Raw genomic sequence first — 27,823 nt, 5'->3', positions numbered from 1 at the left:
ATTTTCTTTTTGGATAGTGAATAGAAATTTGTATGCTCTAATTTTGGCTTGGAGTAATATAGGTTTCTAAATTACCTTGCCAACCCATCCTTGAGTGGACCTTTGTCATTCAGGTCCTGTCCATGTAACAGAGCAGCTACAGACTGATGACCTTGGACCACTGCCTCACCAACTTCATTTCACTTATAATAAAATCCAGATCAGAACAAGGATTTTGCAAAATTAATGTCTAGTGAGTAGAAGGTGAACTCTTTTTTTTCACTATGTAAAAAGGAATTAAAGTTACTTTCCACTAAAAATGACCACATAGCTTCCATGAGCCTTATCAAATTAGCAATCAACCACTCAATATTAATCCCAAGTTTAATCCTAAATCACATACAAATGAGAACGTATTCTTGTCTGGTGAAGACCATAAATAATCAAGACATCATGAGCAACACTCACTAAATGCTAAGTGCATGCCAGGCACTGTCCTAAAAGCTTTGCTAGTGTAAGCCCATTTAAACCTCATGGAAACATGTGAGGTAGATATTGTTATTATCATTCCATATTTGGTTAGGGAAACCAAGGCACACAGAGATTAAGTAACTTGTCCAACATCATGTAGCTAGCAAGTGGTAAATCCATGTTTCAAATTAAGTATTCTGGCTCTAGAATCTACATCCTCTACTAGACTGCCTTTGTAATAAGAAAGTTAATTTTTTTTTGCCAAAACTGAACCTGCTGAGATTCATTAAATCTTACATGTAGATTCTAAGAACGAGACCAAATATATATATATATATACACACACACACACATATATATGTATGTGTGTGTATATATGTATAGTTTTTGGGTTTTTTTGGAGACAGAGTCTCACTCTATGGCCAAAGCCAAGTGCAGTGGCATGATCTCGGCTCACTGCAACCTCCGCTTTCCGGGTTCAAGCGATTCTTCTGCCTCACCCTCCTGAATAGCTGGGACTACAGGTGCGTGCCACCACACCCAGCTAATTTTTGTATTTTTAGTAGAGACAGGGTTTCACCATGTTGGCCAGAATGCTCTCAATTTCTTGACCTCATGATCTGCCCGCCTTGGGCTCCCAAATTGCTGGGATTACAGGCATGAGCCACCGCACCTGGCCTGTATATGTATTTTTAACCTCTACATAAATCATCCAAGAGGACAAGACTATGCAGACAGTCCATCTACAATGTAACCACATGAAGGAATTGTGGGGAAATCCAAGCCCATTAACAAAAGTGTGCCTGGAATCAGCCAAGATGTTAGATATTGCCTCGGAGGAGGAGTATCCTCCTAGCTTTTCACAGAGACCTTCAGTCAGGTCTCCCAGGTATTCCCCAGCAAAAGATGGAGGAAGGATGGTCTGTTCACCATGAAAAGTGGCCAAATGTAAAATGCATGATGCGTTTAGTAACAACCTTGAAGTTGTTAGTAGTAAATAGTTTTTAGCAACATCCAAACTGCAGCACCAACAATTAATAAAACTCGATAAAAGTATGTATTATAGTTCAGGAAAGTTCGCATAATGAAAAAGTTAAAGCTTTGCCTAATCCCTGTTTTATGTTCAGCTCTTAATATAAGTCAGATTTCCTTTGTTTTCTCCCCCATAGTTTAAATCCTCCAAAGAATGCTAGAGAAAATCAGGCAAGCAAAACAAGCAGCTTTTGATTCTCTGGCACTCTACCATTTGGAAAACAAACTCAAATTGCATGATAGATAGTGGTCTAGGAATTTAAGAAATATGAGTTGGTTTCAATAAGAAATACCTTTATAAGGAAGCTTTACAAAATAGCAGCAGTATTTTTCTTTTCTTTTCTTTTTCCTGAGAATTAGTAACAAACATCAGAACCCTAAGTTGAATTTGAATCTACATAGAGTTTACTGTTTGATTTACAAATTCTTACTAGGTTCAACTTAATTGAATTTAGAAGACAAAATTTGCTGAAGCTGAGAAGATTTATGAATTATGTTAATCTGTGGCATGGGGAGTCTTTGGATTATTCAGAAGTGAGGAGGGTTGGCACTCTGTGGAACTGCTTTTGCTAAGGTTGCTGTAAGATGAAGCAGCTACTGGGGCAAAATCTGAAGGTTCCCGGAGCAAGGAAGGCAGGGGTGAGTCAGTGAGAGCCAAAGTCCTGGTGATTTGGAAAGAGTTTGCACCTATGGGGTCCATCTCCTTCTACTCCTGTCTTCCCCATTCAACATCTAGTCCAACCGTTTTCAATTTAAGAAACACTAACAAATTCCCAAAAAGACTATGTAGAATAATCTAAATTAATCTCTTGTGATAAATACGTTTCCTTCCGTTAAAAAACAAAAAATCCTAGACTCCTTTATTTCACAGTGTAGGTTGGTAAAACTATGTGATAACATGTGGTCGATAACACTGAATTAGCACGTTAATAATAAACTCAAATATCCCAATGTAAAGAGTTTAATTAGACATTTCCATGATTAAAAACTTGATCTCAAAGTTTTTTTCTTTTCTTCTGAATTTAAAGACATTAGTAATATACTATGTATTACACTGAGATATATCATACCAGCTGTATGTAAAATCTGCTAAAGAGAAACACAGACAATATAGGTGAAACCTAAAAGCTAAACAAGTGCTTACTTTATTCTAGAAAAGCAAATGCTATATATGCATTATTTTTCTATTCAGCTTTTCTCTATAAGTAACTTTAATTTTAAAATATTCTGCATTTCCCCCTAATTTACACTCAAAAAGTATAGAATATTGAAATAACAAGAGACAGATTTCATATATTTCATTTTCATTGTAATAGAAAACCTTCTAGAATTAATAGTACACTTAAAATTATTTTGTTAAAGTATTAAGAAACAGGTTTTATACAACCTGTTAACAGCTTTCAATTTGACAAATGTATATAGCGAACTGAAATATCTAACTGAATCTAACTAAAATATACTGACAATTACCCGAGGGCAGCAGAAAATTTTGAAGACCAAAGCACTGAACATCATGACAAATCCTAGGACATCTTTAATGAAGAGGATTCACAAAATATATACTCATTCACAGGCTTTCAAATGCTGATCAAAGCTTTCCTTTTGACCTTGCCTATCACTCCTGCCTTCACAGGTCCTGCACTGCCAGTGACTCAGTGGGTGTGCCCATGTTTATGCCAGTATACATGATATTCTGTTAGCACTGTATACTTCTCAAGGTGCAGTTCGATGCCATCTCTTCCAAGAAGCCCCGATGCCATTCTCTAGCTGCTTCTTTGGCCAATGAGTAGTCACTTCCTTATGAGAGTTCATCTTGTGTCATGAGTCCTGTATATGTCTTATCTCTCCAATTATTTCGTAAATTTCTTTTGGGCAAGAACTGTATCTAATAGATTTTAATTTCCTTAAAATATCTAGGATAGAACCCGACCCATATTAGGTGCTACATAACTGCCTGCTAAATTAATAAATAAAAATATAAATGAAGTTTGACAGCCTATACAATGTATATATACAAAGTAATCTAATACAATGTTACTAGATAAATAGATAATGATAGATGATTAGATAGATAGATAGATAGATAGACATTAGCAGCATTCTCACTGCCCTCCAGCTGACCACACAGTCTCTAAAACACAACAGACATACTCTCACCTTAGGACCTTTGCATACGCTATACTCGCTTTCTGGGACTTCTCCCAGGTAGCCCTCATTTCCTCCATCAAATGTTCTCACTAAGGCCTTCCATGATCCGGCAATGCAAAATTGTCACCCCCTTGCCCATATTCCTTCTCTCCCCTCTTTTCCAGCTTTCTTTTTCTCCATTGCACTTGCCATCATCTAATATACTGTTTAGTATATTAATCTTTATTATTGCTTGCCTCTCTCCACAAGAATGTAAACCCCAAAGGGGAAACCTTTGTCTGTTTTGTAACTTGTATAAAACAGGTGGCCTCACCTAAAATTGTGCCTGGAACAAAACTGACATCTATTAAGTAACTGTTGAATTAATTTGTTGAATTAATGACTCAAGAGTATTCACCTTTCATATATAGAAAACAGAATGTAAAATACTGAGAATGATTTTTATGAGATCTGTGAAAATCAATCACATCATCGTGACAATGCAAGAATAAAGAAGTTAGTAGATGGCCTTGAGTTTTTCCAAACAATGGCATTTTCTGCCACCAAAATAAACATGTTATTCAGTCAGAGCCATTGGACTATAAGAAGAAATATATTCCACTCTGGTTTTTATAGGGGGAAAGAATGTTGCCAGAAGATGTCAGTCCATTCATTCATTCATATATCCAATAGGTGCCAGGACATAGCTAAGATCCTTGGAATATGGGTAAAAAGCTACTGTCCCTACCAACTCAAAGTCCAGTTAGGGTGTCAGGAGGTGAAACGATATTTTAGCACAGTGTGTGGAGGCCATGGCAGTGGTAAGCACAGGGGCCTTAGGGAGTGGATGGGAAAGGCACCTCAGAATCATGACACTAGGAAATGATTCTCAGTGAAGCAGGCTCCTAAGCGAGAAAATAAAAGTTGAAGAACTAAAAGGGAGTATATACAAGCAGGGAGAATAGCATGTCTGAAAGCAGCTACGAATGAGTAAGCAGGGTACTGCCAAGGTAGAGTTTTAAAATAGAATGAAATCGTAGATGTTGAATCAAGTGAACAGGGAATTAGGGTTTCCCATTTCTCTCTCTCCTCACACGAAGAGCCAAGGAGACTAGAAACTGGATATAAGCAATCCACTTTGAGGTGGGTGATGAGGTAGGGCTACACGTGAACACTAAGGACATCCCCAAACTCAATGAAAGTGATTTCTGTTACACACAGACTTACCTTAGCTGGTAACTAAATGCATAGGAAGTTACTAGTCTCAAATGTTTTGTGTTAGAAAAAAGCTTTACTATTCAAGCCAATAATTGGAATTGCTCTCTATGACTAGAAGACTGTGGGAGCTGAAACCAGAGATGATATTTATTTTATTTAGCATGACTATATGTATTTTCTGTCTAAAGCACCTACAATGTAGGCCGGGCGTAGTGGCTCACGCCTGAAATCCCAGCACTTTGGGAGGCCAAGGCAGGCAAATCATGAGGTCAGGAGTTTGAGACCGGCCTGGCCAACATGGTGAAACGCTGTCTCTACTAAAAATACAAAAAATTAGCTTGACATGGTGGCAGGCACCTGTAATCCCAGCTACTGGGGAGACTGAGGCAGGAGAATCACTTGAACCCGTGAGGTGGAGGTTGCAGTGAGCAGAGATCATGCCACTGCACTCCATCCTGGGCAAAAAACAAAGAATCTACAAGGTAGTAGATCCAATGTAGTAAATTTGTAATATGAAAAACAAGCAGCTCTTAAAGGTTTATGAAAATTATTAAACTAGGAGCCATTACTTGTCAATCCCAGTTAAGAGTACATATTGACTCTCCTGTAGGATCACATTGACAGGGACAAACAAAGCTCTTCAGTAAACACTGGCTGAATGGGTGTGAATGAACGACGTTAATAATTGCTTCAGTAACTAGTGATCTTATCTGCTCTCCCCTCATCACTGTTTAACATTGGCATTAGAAAAGAGATAATGTGCTTTGTCTTTTTTGTCTAATCTATCTCTTATTGGCAACACTCGCTGACTTGAGAAAAATAAGCCAACAGGGGATTCAGTCCAAATACATGAGCTTAAATTCTCGAGACACTCTTGTTAAAAATACATGACAGGAAAATATAATTCTCAGTTCTGAAGTATGGCTTGTAGAGTGGATTCCTTCTTTATGTAAGAGAGTTTAGTTGATGAATGTGCAAATAGAAGACTATGATTTAATCAGATTTGAGTGGATTATTTTAAGGAGATGAGCTCAATTATGAAAAATAAATATTACTTGATATCAAGGAAATTCCTTGAAGTAAATGTCATCTTTCTTAATAAACACTTTCTTCAAATTGTCATTTTAATGTGGAATTAACATTATATTCTACGTGTACTATCCTTGGCTTAAATATACCAGAACAAAGTTGTATTTTTTCCCTTGGGGTTAAAGTAGGCACTTAGAGGAAAACAGGAAAATTATTTATTTTATGTGACTATGTTCTCTAAAAATACTATTGTTTAGGTTAGTTCTTTAGGAGTTTAAAAAAGCCTGTGAAAAATATCAATAAAGCTAGACAGCCATTTCATAGTTTTCATTCTCTATCAGGCCAATTCTTATTTTTCTATAGAAACAAATCAAGATGGTTTTAAAGCTATTTTGCAATTAAAATCCCAGAATCATATTAACCTTCAGGTGCAATAAAATTAAATAAATTCTAATTTAGTGTAATCACTTTTTTTTTTTTTTTTTTTTTTTTTTTTTTTTTTTTCAACACTTTTTTTTTTTTTTTTTTTCCACAAAATTAGTGATGGAAATAATAAAAATAGCACTTGATGCTATACGAAGTGTTTTAGCTATAGCTAATTTAATCCTCATAACCACTGTAGAAAGCAGGCACTGTTATTACCTCCATGATAAAACTGGGGCACTGAAAGGTTAAAAGAAGGGCCCAAGTTAGTAGAGTGAGTGCTGGAGGGGCAGGAGTTTACTTCTAGATTTATGGAAACATTAGATAATGGACAATTCAATAAGCCATGTGCTTCCCTAATTCTCACAGGTCTTGTTCCCTGTTACCCTCCCTCATGTTTCTCTATAAACATGGTAATTTACTACATTTGCAAATAGATTCATTCTGTTTTTCTTTTGGGTTTATGTTTTATTTCTCCTGGCTCTGTGTGTGTGTGTGTGTGTGTGTGTGTGTGTGTGTGTGTGTGTATCACATTTTATCTTTATATTGCACAGCTCCCTGAATCAGTAAGCTAGACAAAGATGTAAGCATATGACACCCAGTTCCAGACAAAAATTCCCATAGTGCCTCATAAAAATGAATTTGCTCAAGGAAAAGTGGACTAAACTCTTTCAGTAGATTTCAACATTTGTGTTGGTAACTAAACAATTTGAGTTTAAGCCTCTCAATATATAGCTAGATTCTCACTTTAGAAATTTTTAAATAATACTGAGTTATTTTATGAATGTTACATTTTTAGAAATCAGACAGGGAATAAACAAGGTAAGTGCTGTATTTAGGGAGTCACTGTTTAAATAATGAAGAGCAACTAATTACAGAATAAAGATAAGAAGTGCTCACCACTCAATGACAACAGATGTACCAAAGTGCTTTTCCCTCATAGGTATTTTGGAGAGGTACTAAATACTATCATTAGAAATCCTTCTGTGTCATGATGCAATCTTTAGTAGCTGTACATGTTAATTTTACAATTCTACAATGGTGTAAACAATGGTGTGTGTGTGTGTGTGTATTTCTAGAATCATATAGATAATTTTGATTTAAAAATTTTTTTTGCTGAAATGATCTAGATATCTTTTGGAACAAAAGGGCAAACGAAATCCCTACCACAGTCAGTAGAAAGAGCTGGTCATAACGAGATGGTGGGAAACTCCTCAGTTCCGTCCCCTTTTCCTCTTGGTTCATTGGGGTTATGATCAAAGAATAGAAAAAGCGGTACAGTTCACCCATGGCACTGTTGCTATCATCTTTTCTCTGTGAATACTAAAATATTGAATTTCTGGTATTAGAGGGAGGTATGCAGGGAAATACCCTCAATCTAAGGCTAATGATCCTGAGAGAGGTGAACCCTCATTATGCAGCATTGCAATAGGTCAAATCATATTTCTCTAGGGCTATTTGTACAAATGCTGAAGATAACTTTCTTTCATTGAGTGTTAACTATGTGTCAAACATTACACATAATAGCATCTAACTGAGTAATCATGAAAATAGAAGAGGATGGTGCCAGATTTCTGGGTTAAAAAATGAAGCTAAAAGATAATATGAAACTTAGACGTTAGTAAGAAAGGAAATGATATTTGCACTCAGGTCTTTTTGCATCTAAGGGCTGTAGTTGTTACATAATATTTTCTTTTTAAAGTTGGTACATAACAGAAGTATACATTTTGGGGGTATATGTGATAATTTGATACATTCATATAATCAAATCAGGGTATTTGGGATATTCATCATCTTAAATATTTGTATTTTCTTTATGCTAGGAACATTCTAATTATTCTGTTCGAGAGACTTTGAAATGTACAATACATTAACGTTAACTATACCCACCCTGCTGATGTGTTGAACACCAGGTCTTATTTCTTCTATCTAACTGTGTACTTGCACTCATTAACCAAAATATTTTGATTCCTCCTTCCTTCCTACCCTTCCTGCCTCTGGTGACCTCCAATCTACAATCTGCTCTCTATCCTTACGAGATCCACTTTTTCAGCTTCTACATAGGAGTGAGAATATGTGACATTTGCTTTTCTGTGCCTGGCTTACTTCACATAAATGGAATTTCCTGAAGTTCTATCCATGTTGCTGTAAATGACAGAATTTCATTCTTTTTATGGCTGCATAATATTCCATTGTGTACATATACCACATTTTCTTTATCCACTCATTAACTATGGGCACTCGGGTTGATTCCAGAAAAGAGCGACAGGACAACATAGGAAAACTTGAGCTGTGCCCCCAGTTTCATTCTAAAAATCAAAGCTGCCCATCTGAACCATTTCAAACTCTTTCTCTCCATTCTTACATATAAAAGTTAGAATTTATTAGAATTTATGGCAAGAAAAGTAAGAAAAAGTCTACAATTTAACATAAAAAAGCAGGTGCCAGCTTCAGTTTAATTTCATGTTAAAGTGTAGACTCTAAATCACAATTTAAGATATCTCCAAGGTATTTAAAAATAACACTGTTAAAAAATGAGGTAACCAGTAATATTTTGTATACCATATTACTATCCTTTAATTGAGTGTGATACCCTTCAGTATTTCCAGGATTGGAATACTATGTGTATTTCATGGATTTTGCTACATAGAATCCTATATTATAACAGATTGTTTATACAAAGCGGCTTGCATATAATTTTCTAACTCACATCTGTATCAGTTTATACTTTCAAAATGGTGTTGTTTTGCACATAGTATGTATTCATTTTATTTCATTTTATCATGAAACTCTTGAATAGAGAATATATAAGTGCGAAGAGCTATAAATAAGTATTAATGGATAAATATGCTGCTACTAAGATTTGCAAATTCAGAAATATAAAAATCAAGTGATGTCAGAGAATAAGGCAAGGAACCTTATGAATATTATGAAATTTGAAAACCCTAGTTCACATTTTTTCAGGTCTAACTGCTTAATTGTTCCTTCTATGTTTTTTCAGTAATTATATAAAACCTCCTCATTGTGTTTTCTCTTATTTAATTTTGTTTAAACTATGGCAGAACTTTATACACTGACATTAAACAATTACCTTCCCATCAAAATTATTTTAAGAAACCTACTCTGGAAATCATACAGGCACGTTGCCAATTTATTCTTGTAATTGGAGGAAAAAAATGATGTTAACATTTTTCAAAGTCTTAGAAAACTACTTTTAAAGGCAGAAAAACAAAGTATTGTCATTTGATGGGAATTTTGTTTCATATCACAGCATAGACTCCTGCCAGAATTCAATGCTATATTAGTACTTACACTTTGATTTTCAGCAGATGTAGTCAAAGTTGACAACATTCTTCTGTGAATCATTAGAAAGTATTTTCACTGAAAACATATTCTTGATTTAAAACATAAGTGGCCTCATTGAATTTTTTTTCCGCTCAGCAGCTTGTATCAACCTGTTTTTAACTCCCTAACTTTTTCCACCTTTCTACACCACACACCAACATCTTGATCTAGTGAACTAACCAGATAATGAATAATATTGTGTATCAGTTTCTCACAGTCATCCTCTACTTGAAAGGGAGAGAAAAATACATTGAAGTACTAGTTTAACAAAAGTAATTTCCTTCTGTTCACTTGTGCTTCATTAGGAATCATTTATATTTGCTCCAAATTAAATGGTTACAATCAGAAAGAAGAAATTATGAAATGAAAATGTTTGGCCTGACACTGAAAATTATGTATGCATAAATTATGCCTAGAAAATCCACTAGCTAAGCAGGCTGATTCCCTTTGTATGCTGACCTGAACTTAGCATGACCTGGTATGGGCATCAGCAGAGCTGAGTCAGTGCTGGTCAAAACAGGAGAGAAAAACACCTCAGACAGGGAAAGGCACGTATTTAACTAAAAATTGATTAACTAGGTAGTGACATTACACCTTATAGTTACGTAATTCACTTTTGTCTACATACTTTATGATTAATCTTTCAACAAATCCAACCCTCCTGGAACATGCACTGATGTATCCTGTTTCTCTTCTTTGTGCCTATTTCGCCAGTTTTATTTGGGGACGAGGTTTTATTAAATACAATTTTGCATTGCAAGTTGGCTCTTTTTTTCAAAGAAGCCATATTAGGACTTTCTTTAGGAAACGGGCCTTTTTCTTCCTACAGGATGGCCAATTTATCAAAGAAAAGGTCTACATTCTTAGTGAAATTCTGGGCTCTACTTAGAGTCTCCTCAAAGTTTTTAAGCAACCTTCCATAGCATGCATGCAAAAGAAACAATTTTAGTAGAAGGCCTTGAAATAAAAAACACATGTCAGACTTAGAAGTTCTAACTCTTATTACTGACAATATAAACAGCCAACTGGATAAATGCAGCATGAAAATAAGAAGAAAAAAAGTAGCAGCTGAAAAAAATCAGACTCCCTAAACGAGATGAAATTGAAACCTGTCCTGATAGCTACTCAGTTAGCAAGAGTTCAACCAACTGATAACAGCTTCAATTTGGTTGTGAAAATTCAATTTAATGAAAGTCTATTGCATAAAATTCTTTTCCCCATAAGAAAAGGAGCAAGAGTATTTAGAAAGTAAAAGACACCCAGAATATGTCAAATAAACTAGTCTCAATAACTCCCTCACCCCTACCATACACATGGACTCAATTCACATGATTTGCAAAACCAGTTTGGTCCCCCCCAGGAATTGCACACATGGAAAATAAGTTTTCTTTTGTTTTTCCTATGTTTCTTGACTAGAAGACAAGGGCTGATATCTTGCACTGTCCTCTCTTTTTTCCAGTTTTATCTCTTACATTTAGTACATAGCATTTAGTGGCCACTCAGTTGCTTTAACTAAATGGGTCCACAATGTATGGTCATAGGGGAAAAGACACAAAAAACAATGCACTGTAAGAAACATGGTGATATGGTTTGGCTGTGACCCCACCCAAATTTCATCTTGAATTCCCATGTGTTGTGGGAAAGACCCAGTGTGGGGTAATTGAATCATGGTGGCCAATCTTTCCCAGGCTGTTCTTGTGATAGTGAATGTTTCACGAGATCTGACGGTTTCAAAAAGGGAAGTTTCCCGGCACAAGCCTTCTCTTGTCTGCTGTCATGTGAAACATGCCTTTCATCTTCCACCATAATTGTGGGCCTCCCTAGGCACGTGGAACTGAAGTCCATTATACCTCTTTCTTCTGCAAATTGCCCAGTGTCAGGTATGTCTTTATCAGCAGAGTGAAAACAGACTAATACATATGGGGATATATCACATATACAAATAAATGGAATCAATTCCAAAGATTTCCCAAACCCTGTTTAGAGCACTGATAAACAATAAATCAAGAAGCAGTTATCAATATGTGAAAAGCCAACTATTTCCAATATTCATCAAAGATCACTAATTCCCACTGCATGAAGAAAATAACTTTTCCATGAAATAATATTCAATTTTATGAACATCTGTATGCCCTAATAGCAAGAATTTGCTAGATGGAATGAAGCTGATTGGAAATGGAATGGAAAGAGAAAAGACGCTGGAAATGTAGGAATTTTGGAAACAATTTTGAAACCTCACACTGCTCTTCTTCCAGTGTCAGGAAAACGCTTTGAATTCAGGATCTTGAGCTTATTGACTCTTTCTAAGCAGCACGTACAGTCAAATGATATTACTGGGAAACTGACCTTGAGTTGTTCTTCTAAGGTATTGATGGGTTGTGCTTTGCTGCCTATACTTTCACGTGGATGCCCTTGTTGCAATGTTAAGTATCTGGACAGCCATGCCATGGTTCATTGTCAGAGGCCATAGAAGAGAATGCTTTTTCCAACCAAGTTGAGCGATTCATTCTGGCTGCTTAAAAGGCCTGCTTCACTAACATTTGCTAAGCCTTGTATTTTCCAGATCTTTTTAAGTCCATGAGACATGAATTTTTAAGATATCCAGTATCTTCCTCTGATGAAAATCAGGCATCTATTGGGTAGCCGAGAGAATGTGAAAACATGGCAGGGAGTTTGGGGTTCTTGTGACTGGGACTGCTACTGAGACCTGGAAGAAGACATAGTCGGACAGTTGTTGTCATGTGCTGGTCAGTCTTGTATAAAAAGAATTAACCCTTCTAAATCCCCTTTGGAGGAATACCGGTGGGTCATCCACACTACCAGTCATGTTGCATGCATGCACACACACACAGACACACCCTCTCCTCATTTTTTCTCTACACCACAGTTTCATCATCATCATCATTCTCATTAAAACAAATACCTATGAATAATGAGAAAAACCTAGGATAATAGGTTTTTAGATAACAGCACACACATAACATAATGGTTAAGCATATGTATATGTAAATGTCAGTGTCTGAGCCACAGTAGCCTGTTTTGCCTCCCATTTGATGTCAGAAATGATGCTCCCCTCTAATGCCTTCAGTCTTTACTACAACAGCTGCTGCACTGAGGAGGGTGTGGTGCATCTGTCTTGGCATCCCACCAAACCACATTAATCATTTTTCCCAGGCTCTAGCATGATGTCCAGCATCGCCATTAGTTGGGACTTTGGCTCTTCTATTTGAAGAATAATAGAAAATAGGAGAATGAGGGGAGAAATGTCAGATAAAGGTGAAGGGGAGGAAGGCAGCAAATCACACTGCCATGTGTGTACCTATGCAACAATCTTGTATGTCCTTCACATGTACCCCAAAACCTAAAATGCAATAAAAAAAGAAAAGAAAAAATGCAAAAAAAAAAAAAGAAAGAAAATAGGAGAATGAGGAACACAAAGGAGATAAATACTATAGGATTGCATCACTTCACGTAATAAGACTTGGTGTGTTCTTGAAAAGATGGTATTATTTCTGAGAGGTATGGAATTTTGACAAATTAATCACATGACAGAATGCATTAGAAGAACTTCCTATTGAAGCCAAGCCTACAAAAACAGAACAATTATTTCGTAAGTCATCTTTCCTTTCAAAGAGCTTTTTCACATATTGTGTTGTATTAAAGATAAAAGTGCAATGCCCATGGTAAAAGTCATCCTAAGATAGGAAAGAAAGGGCAAGGAGAGAAGAAGGGGGGTTATAGAAAAGGGGAAATTCATTGATTATTACATTTTTATTTCAAAAACATTTAGTAAGGACATGACGACTTTAACTGAGATAACCATTAAATTCATCATGCACACGAGTTCCTTGAAAGTTTGAATAGAGATTCCAAAGGGATGCTGGGACGGCAAGTGTAAACTGGGACTCTACTTGTGGTAAGCTGGGATACAGAGTTACTGTACTTGCTATAGCAAACTTAGAGGTTTTTGTTTTGTTTTGTTTTGTTTTGTTTGAGACAAAGTCTCACTCTGTTGCCCATGCTGGAGTGAAATGGCATGATCTTGGCTCACTGAAACCTCTGCCTCTCGGGTTCAAGCGATTCTCTTGTTTCAGCCTCCTGAGTAGTAGGGACTAGAGGTGCATACCACCACGCCCAGCTAATTTATTGTGTTTTTAGTAGAGGAGGGGTTTCACCATGTTGGCCAGTCTGGTCTCGAACTCCTGACCTCAAGTGATCTGCCTGCCTTGGCCTCCCAAAGTGTTGGGATTACAGGTGTGAGCCACCACACCCAGCCCAAATATAGAGGTCTTTATTGGATTTGATCTTGTTTACACATGATATTTAAGCCTTCTTATATAGCATACGGTAGTGAGACTAGTGTAGGTAAAGACTTGAAGAACTTGCCACTTCTCCCTTCAAAATATGAAAACTAGCTCCTCATTCATTCATTCATATTATAAATATTTATTGCACTCCTGTTATGTGGCACACACTGTGCTAGGTACCTGACCTGGATTGGAAAAATAATAATAATAATAAGAAGAAGAAGAATCCCTAAATGATCAAGATGCTTGAGTTGCTCATGTTAGCAGGAAAAAGGAATAATTCTAGAAAACCTCAGCTATCCAGAACCTTCAAGGAATCTGGTGATTTTGGTTTAGTCAAATATTGTGTGTTGCTGAGCTATGGTCACTTTAAGCAACAGCATATTTTAAATGGGATCATTTTGTATATAAATAATTTTAAAATGTTATGATGTTAAATGTAATTTAACTTTTACTGAGAAAAATCATGGTGACCAACACTAGTGAGAATCATCACACAGTACTAAGGCATGTCAGTGTCCTCAGGGATTACTAAAGCATACTGGGCTTCCAGTGTTCATGCCAAAATGTCTCATGTAACTAAGCATTTTACATTCTTACATTTATACTTCACTATTTTTGTCTCCTTTTTGTTGTTAGACTGTCATTTGACAATACTGCCACTATGCCTACCTATAATAAGAGCAGTCATATAAATTCACATAATATGGTGGCAGGCACTTTGTTAAACATTTCCATATATACCTTCACTTAGAATTTAAAACTATGCATTCAGCAAGACACAACATTCTGAGACAGCATCTCAGAGACAGTTCTATGAAGCCTAGATTTATCATAGGCCTTTTTTTCCCTCTTTGCAATTCTCAAATATGTCTGTATGGTTGAGGTTTGCTAGACAATTGAGTTTGCCAAGTCTGCCGAGCCTTGGAAATTAATTATAATTAAAGCAAAATCATTTTTAAAATACAAGCTTATATATACATATATGCTCCCAACTATTCTTACGTTGGATATTCTCTTGCTGGAATTTTAAATATTTAGAAAAAGTAGAGCTTAATTTTAGCTACATGAATTTTAAGAATATAAAGACAGTTATTTGGCACAGTAAGCATGCCCAAAAGACATCAAGTATCAGGTGATAGAAATTCATAAACACATGAACAAAGACTCCATTCATCCATTGACTTATTGGAAACCAAATGAGAATACTGTGTAGGTTGCTAAGACAACTGTAATGTGACGATTAAATGTAAGATAATAAGCAGAATCTCTGTACCTTATTTTAAATGGGATCATCAAAATTTTGGAATTTTGATCTAAGCCCTCATCTATATTTAAGGCTGAAACTTTAAGAACACTACTTCAGAAAAAGGCTTAAGGTTTTGAGTCCCACTGGTGAAGAATACTGAAGCCTTCTGATCAGGAGAGAGCCTTGGTCTTAGAGAATGTGTGTGATGTGACAGAGAGAGATGTTCCTGGCTGGGAATCAATACCATCTGGTAGCAGTGACAAAAGTGGCAATTAGTCCAAGACATTTATTTGAAAATGGTTTATTACAATTACAAGTAAATATTTCCAAAATATGGAAATACTAGAAATAGATTTTTCTAGAATATTCTTATTTCAAATTTTGAACTCTGGACTCACTCCATTCTAGCTACACTGTCCTCCCCTCCTCTGTTGCCTGAACATGCCAGGCAGGCTTCTACTGAAGGGAGAGCACTTCCACCTGCTCTCTGTTTGGCTCAATCATTTATTTCCTTCAAGTTTGCTAAAATAACACCCAATTGAAAATCACAACTGTTTCCCCCACAATGTTCCTTATCTTCCTTTTTTTTTCTTTTGATATGGAGTCTTGCACTGTTGCCCAGACTGGAGTGCAATGGTGTGATCTCAGCTCATGGCAACCTCCGCTTCCCAGGTTCAAGCAATTCTCCTGTGTCAGCCTCCTGAGTAGCTGAGATTACAGGCCCGCACCACCACGCCTGGCTAATTTTTGTATTTTTAGTAGAGAGGGGGTTTCACCATGTTGGCCAGGCTGGTCTTGAATTCCAGGCCTTGTGATTCAGCCTCCCAAAGTGCTGGGATTGTAAGCTTGAGCCACCATCTCCAGTCAATCCTCCCTTTTTCATTCATTCAGTAGATATGTATTACCTTCTAACATACCCCTTTGCCATGTATGCTCTTGTTTTGTTCACTGACATATCTCAACCATTTGGTGCCTGATCCAAAAGATGCCCAATAAATAGTGCCTTTAAGGGCAAGTATAAGTGTTTGATTGAACTACTGAGAGGAAAGCCATTAGATCCCCCTTTCTCTTCCCATCTCAAGTTGGCCCAGCATGAAAACACGGAAAAATCCGTGTTTCTACTCACATTGAGTCTAGAACTTCTGCACTACAGTTGCTCTAAGTGCAAAATAAGCATGTATGAAGCTCAATAACCCCTAAGCCAACTTGGTGTACACTCAGAGACGGTCACTGCCCTCAACAGACAACATTGTAATTATCCCTGTGATGCAAAGTAGAGTCTTGTCTTAGCTCCTTAGGTCCTCTGGATAGAAGTCACTGCACAGATACTGCTTTACATGAGGCATTACTCTGACCAAATTAATTCAAAGCAGCTAACAGTCTCCAGAAGGACAGTTTTATACTGTTAACCACAAAGATTTCTGAGCTCAGTTTACTGCAGGAGAGGCAGAGCAGGAACATAGCCATTTTCTGGAATTAATCACTAATACATGTGGGGAAGTCAGGCATTTTCTCATCTCTAAAAAATAATGCAAGCTGTCAGAAAGAAGAGGCCAGATCCTTCCCCTTGCCACCATGCCTATTTCAGGCCAAATCTATTATTTCATGCTTTATATGCATGTATTTGTTCTTAAATCAAAAGAAATAAGTATCCACTGTAGAAAATTTGGAAAATGTATTTAAGCTATGAAAGAAATAGTGTGTAATGCCTCCCCCAAATAACCACAATTTGCTAAATGTCTTTCCAGCCTTTTAAGTAAGTCTCATAGCTGGTCTCCCTGCCTCCAAGCACCTGCTTCACGGTTGATCTGTCATAACCAGCACAATTTTAATTATATCATTACTTGATCAGAAATCCACTGGTGAGCTCTCAATACCTGTAAGAGAGCTTGCCAAGTTTCAAATCTGGGATCTAGGTTATTAATTGCTGATTGTCTGTCTGCAGGTATGTTTGAACATTGTTTTTTTTTTTTTTTTTTTAAAGCAGAAACCTAGACACTGATTTTGGCAAAATTGAGAGCATTAGTCAGATAATTATCTAACAACTAAGCACAGGAAATTGAGAAAGCAATTTGCATTTGAATTCGTATTTGAGAGCAAAGAGAAGATTGAGTCTGTTGAATAAGAACTGGTAAGCTTGAGGATGGGTATAGGGAGGCTGAAAATTGGTACAAAAGTTTATATCAAGAGGGAACTGAGCTCCTCTTACTTTGCAGTTTGGCTGCCACTCCACTTAAAGGTCTGTCTCCAGCAATCTCTACTTTCAGATCATGGTTTGTAGATGCCTGACCTATGAAATCAAGCTCTAGGTCTCTATAGTAGTGAAATGAATAGCCATTGAATTATCTCTAATTAGGAAAGTGGGGAGTGTGTTTTTAGTTTCCTTGATATACGCTAGTTTATATAGGCTGGATTATAAAGTGAAGGATGAAAGAGGGGTAGGTGCTGGATAAAACTAGCAAGTTAAAATTGTCCTGGAAAGGGAAAGGCTAGAAAGTAGAGGGCACTTGTGAGTTATCTACTCATCATCCTTTGCTTGGAAGCCCCTCCTACCCCAATTCATAGGCTCCCAGAGGTGGCTCCTGAAAGCCATATTTCTTTTTTGTGACCCCGCCTCTCTGATAACATTCCCTTCCCTAGAAATCTGGAACTGAGATAAAGAAAAAGAGAGGAATCTATTATCTGAGTGGCTAAAGAGGTCAAATGTATAAAATCAGGAGCAGTGTCACATGGGCATTTTTCTCTTGTTCTGGGGCCTGGAGATAAATAAGTCCGATCAAATAGAAACAGTGAAGCAAAGGGGACAGGGATGAACAGGGAGACAACCTGTGTCTTCTAAGATTCAGCAAGCCCTCTCTTCCCAAGTTCTTAAGAAATTAATCCTTTGTTTAAACACAAATCAACAAGATAATAGGTACTAAAACTCCTCTTTTCTGGTTCAATTGGCTGACAACAGTGGCTGCAACCAGTAAGAGTCCTAACCAAAGCAACTGGCAATCTAAGCCAGTCACAAACTGTGCTAATTTACCTGTTTTCTAATCTCATATACTATTTCTTCACATGAATCAAGTGGGACTGCTCGCCATCCAAAAAGAGTACCTTTCAATTTCAGCTCCTGGTCTTTTTTATTTTTCTTTTTGCCTCACTGTGAGTTCTCTTTCCTTCATTTCTTCAAAATTTATCTATTCTCTGACATTCAGCTATAGCCCCTCAATCTTCCATGAAACCCTTCCTAACCACACTAACCCCCAGTGCTCAAACTGAATCCTGGTGCTATTATTCTCCTCTATCCCTCTAATAAAATGAACTCATCTGTAGAACTTACCAGATAAGTATTACCTAAAAATAGATACCCTCAGGTGGCCACAGAGTTCACACATACACGATTTTACTCTGTGATATATGTAGGAAATAGAGACAGCAGGGGAGATGGTAAAACACATCTATGTAACTAGTATATACATTTTTTCCTAGAATGTTCTGGGACTCATGTTAGAGCCATGCACTGTTATGTCAGTTTGGAACTATAGGCAAAATACAAAATGAGACTCAAGCAACATCTAACAGAGCAAGATAAGGGAAGTAGGGCTGGACACAGCGGCTCACACCTGTAATCCCTGCACTTTGGGAGGCTGAGGCGGGAGGATCACTTGAGGTGAGGAGCTCAAGACCAGCCTGGCCAGCATGGTGAAACCCCATTTCAACTACAAATACAAAAATTAGCCAGGTGTGGTGGCAGGAACACCTGTAGACCCAGCTATTCAGGAGGCTGAGGCAGGAGAATAGCTTGAACCCAGGAGGTGGAGGCTGCCGTGAGCCAAGATTCTGCCACAGCACTCCAGCTTTGGTGACAGAGCAAGAGTCTGTCAAAAAAAAAAAAAAAAAAAACAAAACAAAACAAAAAAAACGAATAAGGGAACTAGAAGAGTAGACAACAGGTAGCCCAGATAATCCTGGACCTTTTGTGGGCAGTAATTAAGTACAAATAGTATATTTTCACATTTTCACTTCCTGTACGAATAAATTGTTAAGGCTATCTGCTCATGCTTCTGTATATACTCTGTCTACTGAATACTGCCTGACCAATTAATCAACAGGGCAATACCATGTGGAAAGCATCATTAAGAGAGGCTCTCTGACAGGGTTGGCAGAACAGAAAGGTAGGTTCCAGACCAAGTAAGCCATGTGAGGACCTATTGCATTCACTGTGAGGTGGCAAGATTCTGAATTTTCATAGTGGCAGTGAGAAGAGGCAGGATATAGAGATTCAAAAAACATGCTAGAGGAAAATTCAGAAAACATGGTTTCATAGGAAATTGGGGAGCTATAGCTGAATGTCCATTTGATGACCACCAGCATTAGGAAAGGCAGCAAGGAGTCAGAGATTGCTGAAGTTCTGAGACAGAACAACTGAGAGAATTATTTATCACTAGAAAGGAAAGATCCTGGGGAAAGAAATATAATTATGATTTTTCACAAGTGGAGCTGAGATGGCAGAGAGAAATCGCTAATGAAATTACACTAGGGATTTGTGGTTAAAAGAGATATTCCAGGAGCAACTGCAAGCCAGATTAGTGCATTTGGAAGTTATTCACTTATTTAACAGATACGTACTGGGGACTTGCTATGTGCTAGGCCCTGTGCTGTATACTAATGAGGCAATGGTGAACAAAGGCAGATATGATCTCTAACCTCATAGAGCTTATAGTGAATTGAGGAGGCATTTACCAAATGCAGACTCTCTGAAAGAGAATAACATGGTACTCTGTGGCCATATGATGGTGGGGCTGGACTAGTTGGCTGGTTAGGGAAGGCTTCCTTAAGGAAAAAGCATTGAGCCTCTTCAGCAGTTTCGCTGCCGCTCCACTTAAAGGTCTGTCTCTAGCAATCTGTACTTTTAGATTCATAGTTTGTAGATGCCTGACCTGTGAAATCAAGCTCTAGGTTTCTATACTAGTGAAATGAATAACCATTGAGTTGTCTCTAATTAGAGAAGGGAGGAGTGCTGCAACAGGTGCAAAATATCTGGAAGATGATTTGAAATGAAGTGAGTGAGCAAAGACGGGAGGGGGAAGGAGAAACCAAAAGGGAAGGACAGTCCCAGCCTCTGTGGAGGAAGGAGAGTAGCACTGGTGAATGTTGACCTCCTAACATGAAGCAGTTCATGCACACTGAGGATGGAATAGAAGGAAGTGGGCAGAGCATGCTAGGCACTGTGGGCCACATCAAGAAATTGTAAACTGAGATTATACATGAAAAAGTAGGAAATGAAAGAAAAGCAAAAACATCAAAAATAAAACCTAGGGAGCTGAAGACAATGTGGCAAAGGTTAAATAAACACAGTATGAATGAAGAAATGCCAACAGTGAGGTCTTTCCTCCTTTTGGTTGCAGCCTGTCCTTTTTCTTTAATGGGTTTTAGGATGAATCTTCCTAAATTTAAACCCATAATAAGCAACTATTCTTTGAGCAACAGTGAAAAGGGACCTTTCACATGTACTATTTTATTCTCATTTGCTCTTTCATTTAATCGTAGAAAATGATGAAATCTACAGGGGAAGTGCAGAAAGAAGTCAACAAGTGTACAAATAACACTCAGCTACACTGGCCAATAAAGATAAGTTACCTGGAGTCCCCAGTGAGCTACTGGAAAGGCCAATTGGAGACATACATAATAAGGCATTTAGAAAACAATAGTCTAGGTTTTGAGACTGCTTTTTACATCTTCAATTATCACTGAAGTAAGGGATTTGGCAGACACCACAGTCAATTATCTGAGAAATCAGCACAGGATGCCACCAGGAACAAATGGGTCAGCTACTGAAGACAGAACAGCCAAACAGAGCACATCATTCACCCTCATTCATAGCCCCATCTGCATCCACATCTGCAGGAATCTGCCAGCACACCCCAGAAAATGTAAAACAATTCAGAAAATCTCCAGTGAATGCCAGCCAAAATGATGAAAAGACTAGAGAAGCATCCACATGAGGCCAGACTTTGAAACAAGGCAAAATACTTTCCAAATTGGGAAAGAAAAGGATTAAGCTATAATATGACTCAGGTTAAATAAATGATATGAGAATTAAATCACACTCTTAGCATACTTATCTACTAGAATATCTATCATTTTCAAGGAAAGTATGCCTTATAATTTGAAAGAGGTAGTTTTTAATACTTAAAGGAATTAGTCATTACTTTGCACTGTGATTAGTAATTTCTAGGTTCATTAGTCAAAAAGATAATATATGATAATAATTTAATTAAGTCCCAGAAATGGTTACCTAATTCTGTGGATTATACAACTATTTCATGTTACCGAATGAATCTAAGTTATTTAGAACAATATCCCCAAATTTTCAAGTTTGAGCAAAATGCAAACTGGTAGTAATGATTTTTGATACTTTTTGGAGACAGAATATTGGGCTAGCTGGACCTCTGATTTGACATAGTGAAATACTATGCATGTTTCACAAAGGGGCCCTCAGCTTTCCCTGCTATGAAGACAACACAGCATCTAATTTTGAGACAGGCAATTATATCTAGATAAACATTTCACTCTTCTGGAAGCATTGCGATAATTATTTTACAAGCAAATAAGTACGTATAATTTAATACATTAAACATTATTAAATCACAACTGTCGACAAAAGATGAATTGGGAATTTCATTTTTTTAAGCTGTTGTATGTAGACAATGAATACATAAACTCCCTGAGGCTCACTTAAATATTACATATTAAACTGAAACTAATTCCAATGATTCTTTAAAAACTGGGAAGTCATTTTGCCTTTCTCTTAATAACTGGAAAGGTAGTAAAGACTAGGGCAAGAAGACATAAGTAGTAAAGACTAGGGCAAGAGGACTCTGCTAATTTCAGGTAATCATTAAGTTCTCAACAAACTCAATTTCTTTAACTTACAAAGTGGAGAAGAGTCAATCCTCCCACTACACACAGAATCTTTTGTTACCTCCATGTGGAAAAACTATCATCTTAGCTCATACATACCATAAGTTCTTCCTATATTTTAAGATCCTCCTTAGAGCTCCTTACTTCATTCTACTGGCGACACTGTGGCCAGGATGAAACAAAGCTACTGAGGGACAAGAACTGGCTTACCTCCTGTTAAGTCACTTCACAGCCCAATTTATATTTCCATTCACTCCCTAATTAACAAGTATAAAATAAAAATTTCCTATTTTGAGTTTTATTTCCTTCCTATGTCTTTGATCTCTTCTTAGTGAAACTGCTAGTCAGTGACCCAAGAGAGAAAAAGCAAAGAGAAACAGAAATAGAAATTCAACAGAGAAATCATTTGTGTGTTATAGGCACTACTTTAACACAGAGACACTCTGAGATATTTTTAAAGTATACAATTCAAGAATGAGATAAATTATTTCCTCCCCTCATTATCAGAAATAAAAGGGACTGAAAGTAGAAGAGTTTAAAAAATAAGATTCATGGAAACTTCTGCTGTAAAATTCATTTGTCCAGGAGCTTTTACATTAAATAAGAACCGTGTATTTTCAGTGATGACTCAAATGGGACGCAAATCGACACAAATAATTTCACCATGAATATAGAAAAAACATCAATGCAAAATATCATTTATGTTTTAAGATGGTCTATCTAGCAACAAACTTAATTTTAGGCTAAGGATATAAATTTTGGTTTTCTCATGAACTCATTTTATGGTTAAAGTCCAACAATAGTATATCTTGGACAAGGTTAGCAACACAGAGGAAAGGAAAAAAAGAAAAACATTTCAGGAATGTCAGATTTTACACAAAGCACATCATATCCCTTTCCATATGACATCAAGTTTAGTAGCTTCAGGAAGCAGAGAAAAAAATACTGTCCCTGATGTCTGGCTTTTAGTATATAAATGTAACGTTATTTCAAAGAAGATAGTTTGGTGCCTTAGTTTTACTCCATAGGTTTATAAATTCTCTTTTTCCCAATCTGCCAGTTACATCTGCAGCCCAAGAATTTCTTCCCAAAAGAATGAAGGACAAACAAGAAAAAGAATTTGCTGATACACATATGTCACTTCAAGAATTCTCTTGACAAAGTCTCCACACCCAATTTAATTACTTCCCTACTATAAAAACACTTTCCATCTGCATTTATTCTGATCATTTCAAATCCAAAACCAACATACTATAAAGTTAACTAAATAAAATGAATATTAGCTTTAGGTTCCAAGTGAGGCAGCATTTTTTAGGCAGTAGGTCTCCAGCTCACATTTTACGTGGATACAGTATTTTGTTTTGCAATCAATTCTTTACTTGATATTTGTTTAGAATAAAATTACCCAGTCCCGGGCTTTAAAGCTTTAAATCTCAGTCTGAATCTCTCTCTGTCTCTCTCTTTCTGTTTCTCTCTCTCTCTTTAATAAACACACACACACACACACACAGAGAGAGAGAGAGGCAGAGAGAGAGAGAGAGAGACAAAGAGAGACAGAGAGAGAGAGACAGGGAGAGGAGAGAGAAAATATATATGTTTGTGGTACTTAATGAGCAAAAAAGAATGTACCCTTATACGTATGCTTAAAGTAATGCTGCCTAGTGTCTACATCAGAGACATTTTTCTTGTTTGGTTGTCTTTTGTTTTGTTTTTTGACAGGTTGCAAAAACTGAACCTCAGTATATGCATATAATAAATGCTATTTTAAACAATCCTTGATGTGTTCACTATTCAGTAAATTCTTGTATCCTTTTTGTGCAGAGTGCTCTTCAGTATATCTTTATTCTCTCCTTGGTGTTCCATCAATACGTTAACTAAGTGCCAGTTCTGGAACTCTTAGACCTAATATTGGTGTATAATTACAGGATCCAAGAACAGTCACATTTTTATGTTACTGATAGCTACTGAGCAGAAAGTGGAGATTGGCCCTTGTACCACAGGTCAGGAGAGGAGACCAGTCACTATCAAAATACCTGAACCAATAAATGACTCTAGGTCTTCTGGAAGGTCTTTCCACCTCACATTTTTAGAAAAATTATTTTATCTGTCTGCTTGTTTTTGATATCACAAAGTTACAAAGTTCTTAGAAATTGATTTGCCTGATTTTACCCATTTATATTACAGATGAGGAAACTTTAAGCAGCAGCTAATCCATGGCAACTAACTGCTGATTTCCAGGAACTCTGGCAACTTTTCAATTTACAGACATTTATTATTAAATGACAAATAAATTTTTAAAAGTCTTTAAAAATAACCATTATTTTTCTTAAAATAAAATTGTATATTTAAGGCCATGGGGGATGGGATTTTCTAGATAAAAAAGAAAGATCTAATTCCAAGTTTAAACACACTGAGCTCTGAACTCTTTATTTCTTCTCCAACTTACTGATACCAACTATGAACAATGAATCAGTTTGATTCCTTTCCATGAGTTTAAAACTTACTTAAACATAAATTATCTGTCCAAAAATCCTGAGTAGCCTCAAGGCTAAAAAATTTTGATATGAAATATTAATAATAAGGATGATTATATTGCTCTGTTTTTCCTAATTCCCAAGATCAGCTGCTTGCAAAAATTATCTAATTACATATACCATCCTTACAAAGCAAGTCATAGGTAGGTCACTCACATAGGTCAGCCAATACTTAGGAAGAGAGATGACTCCAAGGAATAGATCCCCAGCCTTCTCTTCTCTTTGCGTATCCTAGAACTACTCTGCTTTGTAGGGAAAAATTTAATGGTTCATCCATTTCCTAATGCTCCAGTAATCTAAAATTAGTTCCATGTTGATAGCAAACAACACAGAACAAAAATCAAAGATCAAAAATCTGATATCGCATCATATGCTCTTCATGATCCAAAGAGAAAAACCATATATGATCATTTTAATATAAATATGTACAGGAATCAATTATAGGATTATCACACTGCCTAAAACAAAGCAAGAGTTATTCAAACTATAAGTGGACTATACATAAGATACACTTACTCTACAAAAAGAAAAACATAGTGGCCGTTAACATTTTACCTATATCTGCAATGTGCTGGTGTACCATGAAAATCACTACATGCATCACATGCTGGAGTGAGTAGGATAAAAGAAACCAAGACCCATCTCTTAATTGAATAAAAATTTCCTAATGTAACAGGTTAAGTCATATCACTCAACATAGTAAGGACATGCGTTGTTTATTGGCATAGTATTGACAATACGTTTACTTATCCATTTAAAATTGTAGCCTGGACTTTGAAATGAAAGTAACGAAAATGTGTAGGTCTGAAAAACAGTCTGTTGCATCTGGTACAACCACAAACAACTAAATGGTGCTAAATTCCTATATGAAGTCGTCTGACCACTTTAATTCATCATTTCCACAGGCTCCAAATAACCAAAAAGAGAATGCCAAGTTAACTGAGTTTCCTAAGTTGATAACATTCTCAAAATCTAGCAATGTTTCATTGCAAAGAAAAAAAATATATATATATATATCTATGTATATATATATATATATGTATATATATATATATATATACACATATATATATATATGGTAAACACAGGCTTGACAGTTATTCAGTGTCTGGCATAATTTTAGATTCAAAACATTATAAAAAGAGATTAGAAAAAAAATTAAGATTAACTTAATGCCAAGGGATTTTTTTTCATGTATTTCTAGAGATATCTCTACTATTGTTCCTTAAAACTGACTTCAATCAGTCCTTTTTACTAATATTATGATCAGTGGTACGCTAGCCAGCATGATATACAATTTCCAGAAAGATTAGTTCTTCAAGAAGCTCAACGTTTCAAATCACAGTCATGTCTCACGTATAACATCTTACTAGTGCACCAAAACTGCAATTCTCCTTAGAGGAGTCTTGGTCTTTATTTTACTGTACCTGGAATTCTGAGGTTCTGAAACATCTGACTCTGTGCACGTTTTCTTTACCTGTAAGAAAGGAGTACTAGTTATTCTCATATGAAAGTACAACTTCCTCACTCAGGTTCATACGCTTGTTAAAGTGGATACAGCTCTGTTCACCAAGTTCTCTATAAAATACCCCACACACTTTACAGCAGCAGCATACAGTACTAAATAGTTTATTTCATTATTATCCCATGAGCAGCTGCCAAATGCACTTCCCTAGACTCCATTAGTATGTAAAATGTTCAGCTGAAATAACTGGGGACAAGCCTAACTAGGAACAAAGAAACCAAAGAACCAGGTTTCCCGCTTAAGAACTAGAAAGCTATGCTGTTCTCAATCCACTAAGAAATGTTTTTCCAATTGATACTGCTTCTGTCTCCTGCTAAAAGCACATAATAATAAACACCAGGTTCTGGGGCAAAGCACAGCCTTAACTAAAATGTTCATACATTAATTTTCATTTTCTCAATCTAGTGGCTGTATGTTTTATATCTGTCTCAACATATCAATTAAGTTTAGCACTGCTTCATACATACATTTTCAGTATGTCTTGCAGTCTATATTTCAACTTTGTGGTTTTTAACCCACAGAGGTAAAGGATGAGAAAAACTCATACTTCTAGGGCATGCTATCTATTTCTGGACAAATGTATGTGGTACATCCTCTACAAGATGGTAAAATCCATAACTTTTCACAATTTCACTTTAAGCACATATGCCTATGCCTGATTATTAAGTTCTTAAAATTATATGCAGAGTAGACTAAACTTCCAAAATCTTTTGGTTAATATGAAAATGTACAATATACACTTACAAGCTCACTATTTCTGGGTGTTCATATTTCAATGACCTACTTATGCAACCTATGTAATCCAAGAAGTTTTATTTCCAATACGTGGTTTGGAAGCAAAAAAAAATTCTACTGAATATATACCATGGGGAACGCTTGTGCAATGTGAATTGCAATATGAATACTACCACTTAAAAGTAAGTCAAGCTTTGAAGATACAGCATTGTCTTACCAACTCATGAAGTAATTTTTTCCTCCTCTGTCCCAGAAGAATGCTTAAAAATACAAACACACAAAAAACCCTACATTTTCAAAAATCCCTCTTTTGCTTTTAATACAAAGTCTAGACATTTTTATAATCTGGGAAATCAATTATTTTCTTGATTAACACTGTAGTCTCTTTTGTATCTTGTGTATACACTTTATACAATATGAAAATAAAACTGACTAGCAAAGAGACTGTCATCCTGTCTTATTATGTAATGTCTTCTATGCCCTTAACATGGTAATCAGCACCATGAAAGGTAGGGCAAAAAAAAAAAAAAAAATGGTTTGAGAGAGAGAAGAGGAGAAGGAAAAGGAGGAAGAGGTAGAGAAGGAGGATGAGGACGGGAAAAAGGGGGAAAAGGAGGAGAAGAGGAAGAAAAGGAAAAAGAGAAAGAAGAGGAGGAGGAGAAGAGGAAAAAGGGGAAGAAAGATGGAGGAAGGAAAAGGAAGGAAGGAAGGAAGGAAGGAGGGAGGGAGGGAGGGAAGAAGAAGGATAAGGAGAGGAAGAGGAATAAGGAGTAGCAGGAGAAAAGGGGAAAGGTGTGGAAAAGGGGAAAGGGGAGAATACTTTTTAAAAATGTAAACATAAAATTCAATCCAAAACCCACAAGTCTTATGTCTGTTAAATTTGTCTGAGGAAAACAAGAATTAAAAGGAAAGGAAAGTGTTTCCCACTGGTTCTTACCTA

General features: G+C 36.5%; 1 protein-coding gene across 12 annotated transcripts in view; it reads right to left on the bottom strand.

The window, feature by feature from the left end:
• The window catches only part of EYA4 (EYA transcriptional coactivator and phosphatase 4), a 276,762-nt gene that overhangs the window by 105,306 nt on the left and 143,633 nt on the right, over window positions 1–27,823 (bottom strand). For all 12 annotated transcript variants that reach the window (XM_017500629.2, XM_017500622.2, XM_017500625.2 and 9 more), the window contains exon 3: window positions 26,051–26,100. In XM_017500629.2, the coding sequence (XP_017356118.1) occupies window positions 26,051–26,100 (50 nt within the window). The remainder of the gene's footprint in view (window positions 1–26,050; window positions 26,101–27,823) is intronic.

This window comes from Cebus imitator, unplaced genomic scaffold (assembly GCF_001604975.1).
Source record: "Cebus imitator isolate Cc_AM_T3 unplaced genomic scaffold, Cebus_imitator-1.0 Scaffold267, whole genome shotgun sequence".
In the NCBI taxonomy this organism is placed as follows: domain Eukaryota; kingdom Metazoa; phylum Chordata; class Mammalia; order Primates; family Cebidae; genus Cebus; species Cebus imitator.
The sequence above is the reverse complement of the archived record's forward strand: the minus strand, read 5'-3'. Positions and strand labels throughout refer to the sequence as shown.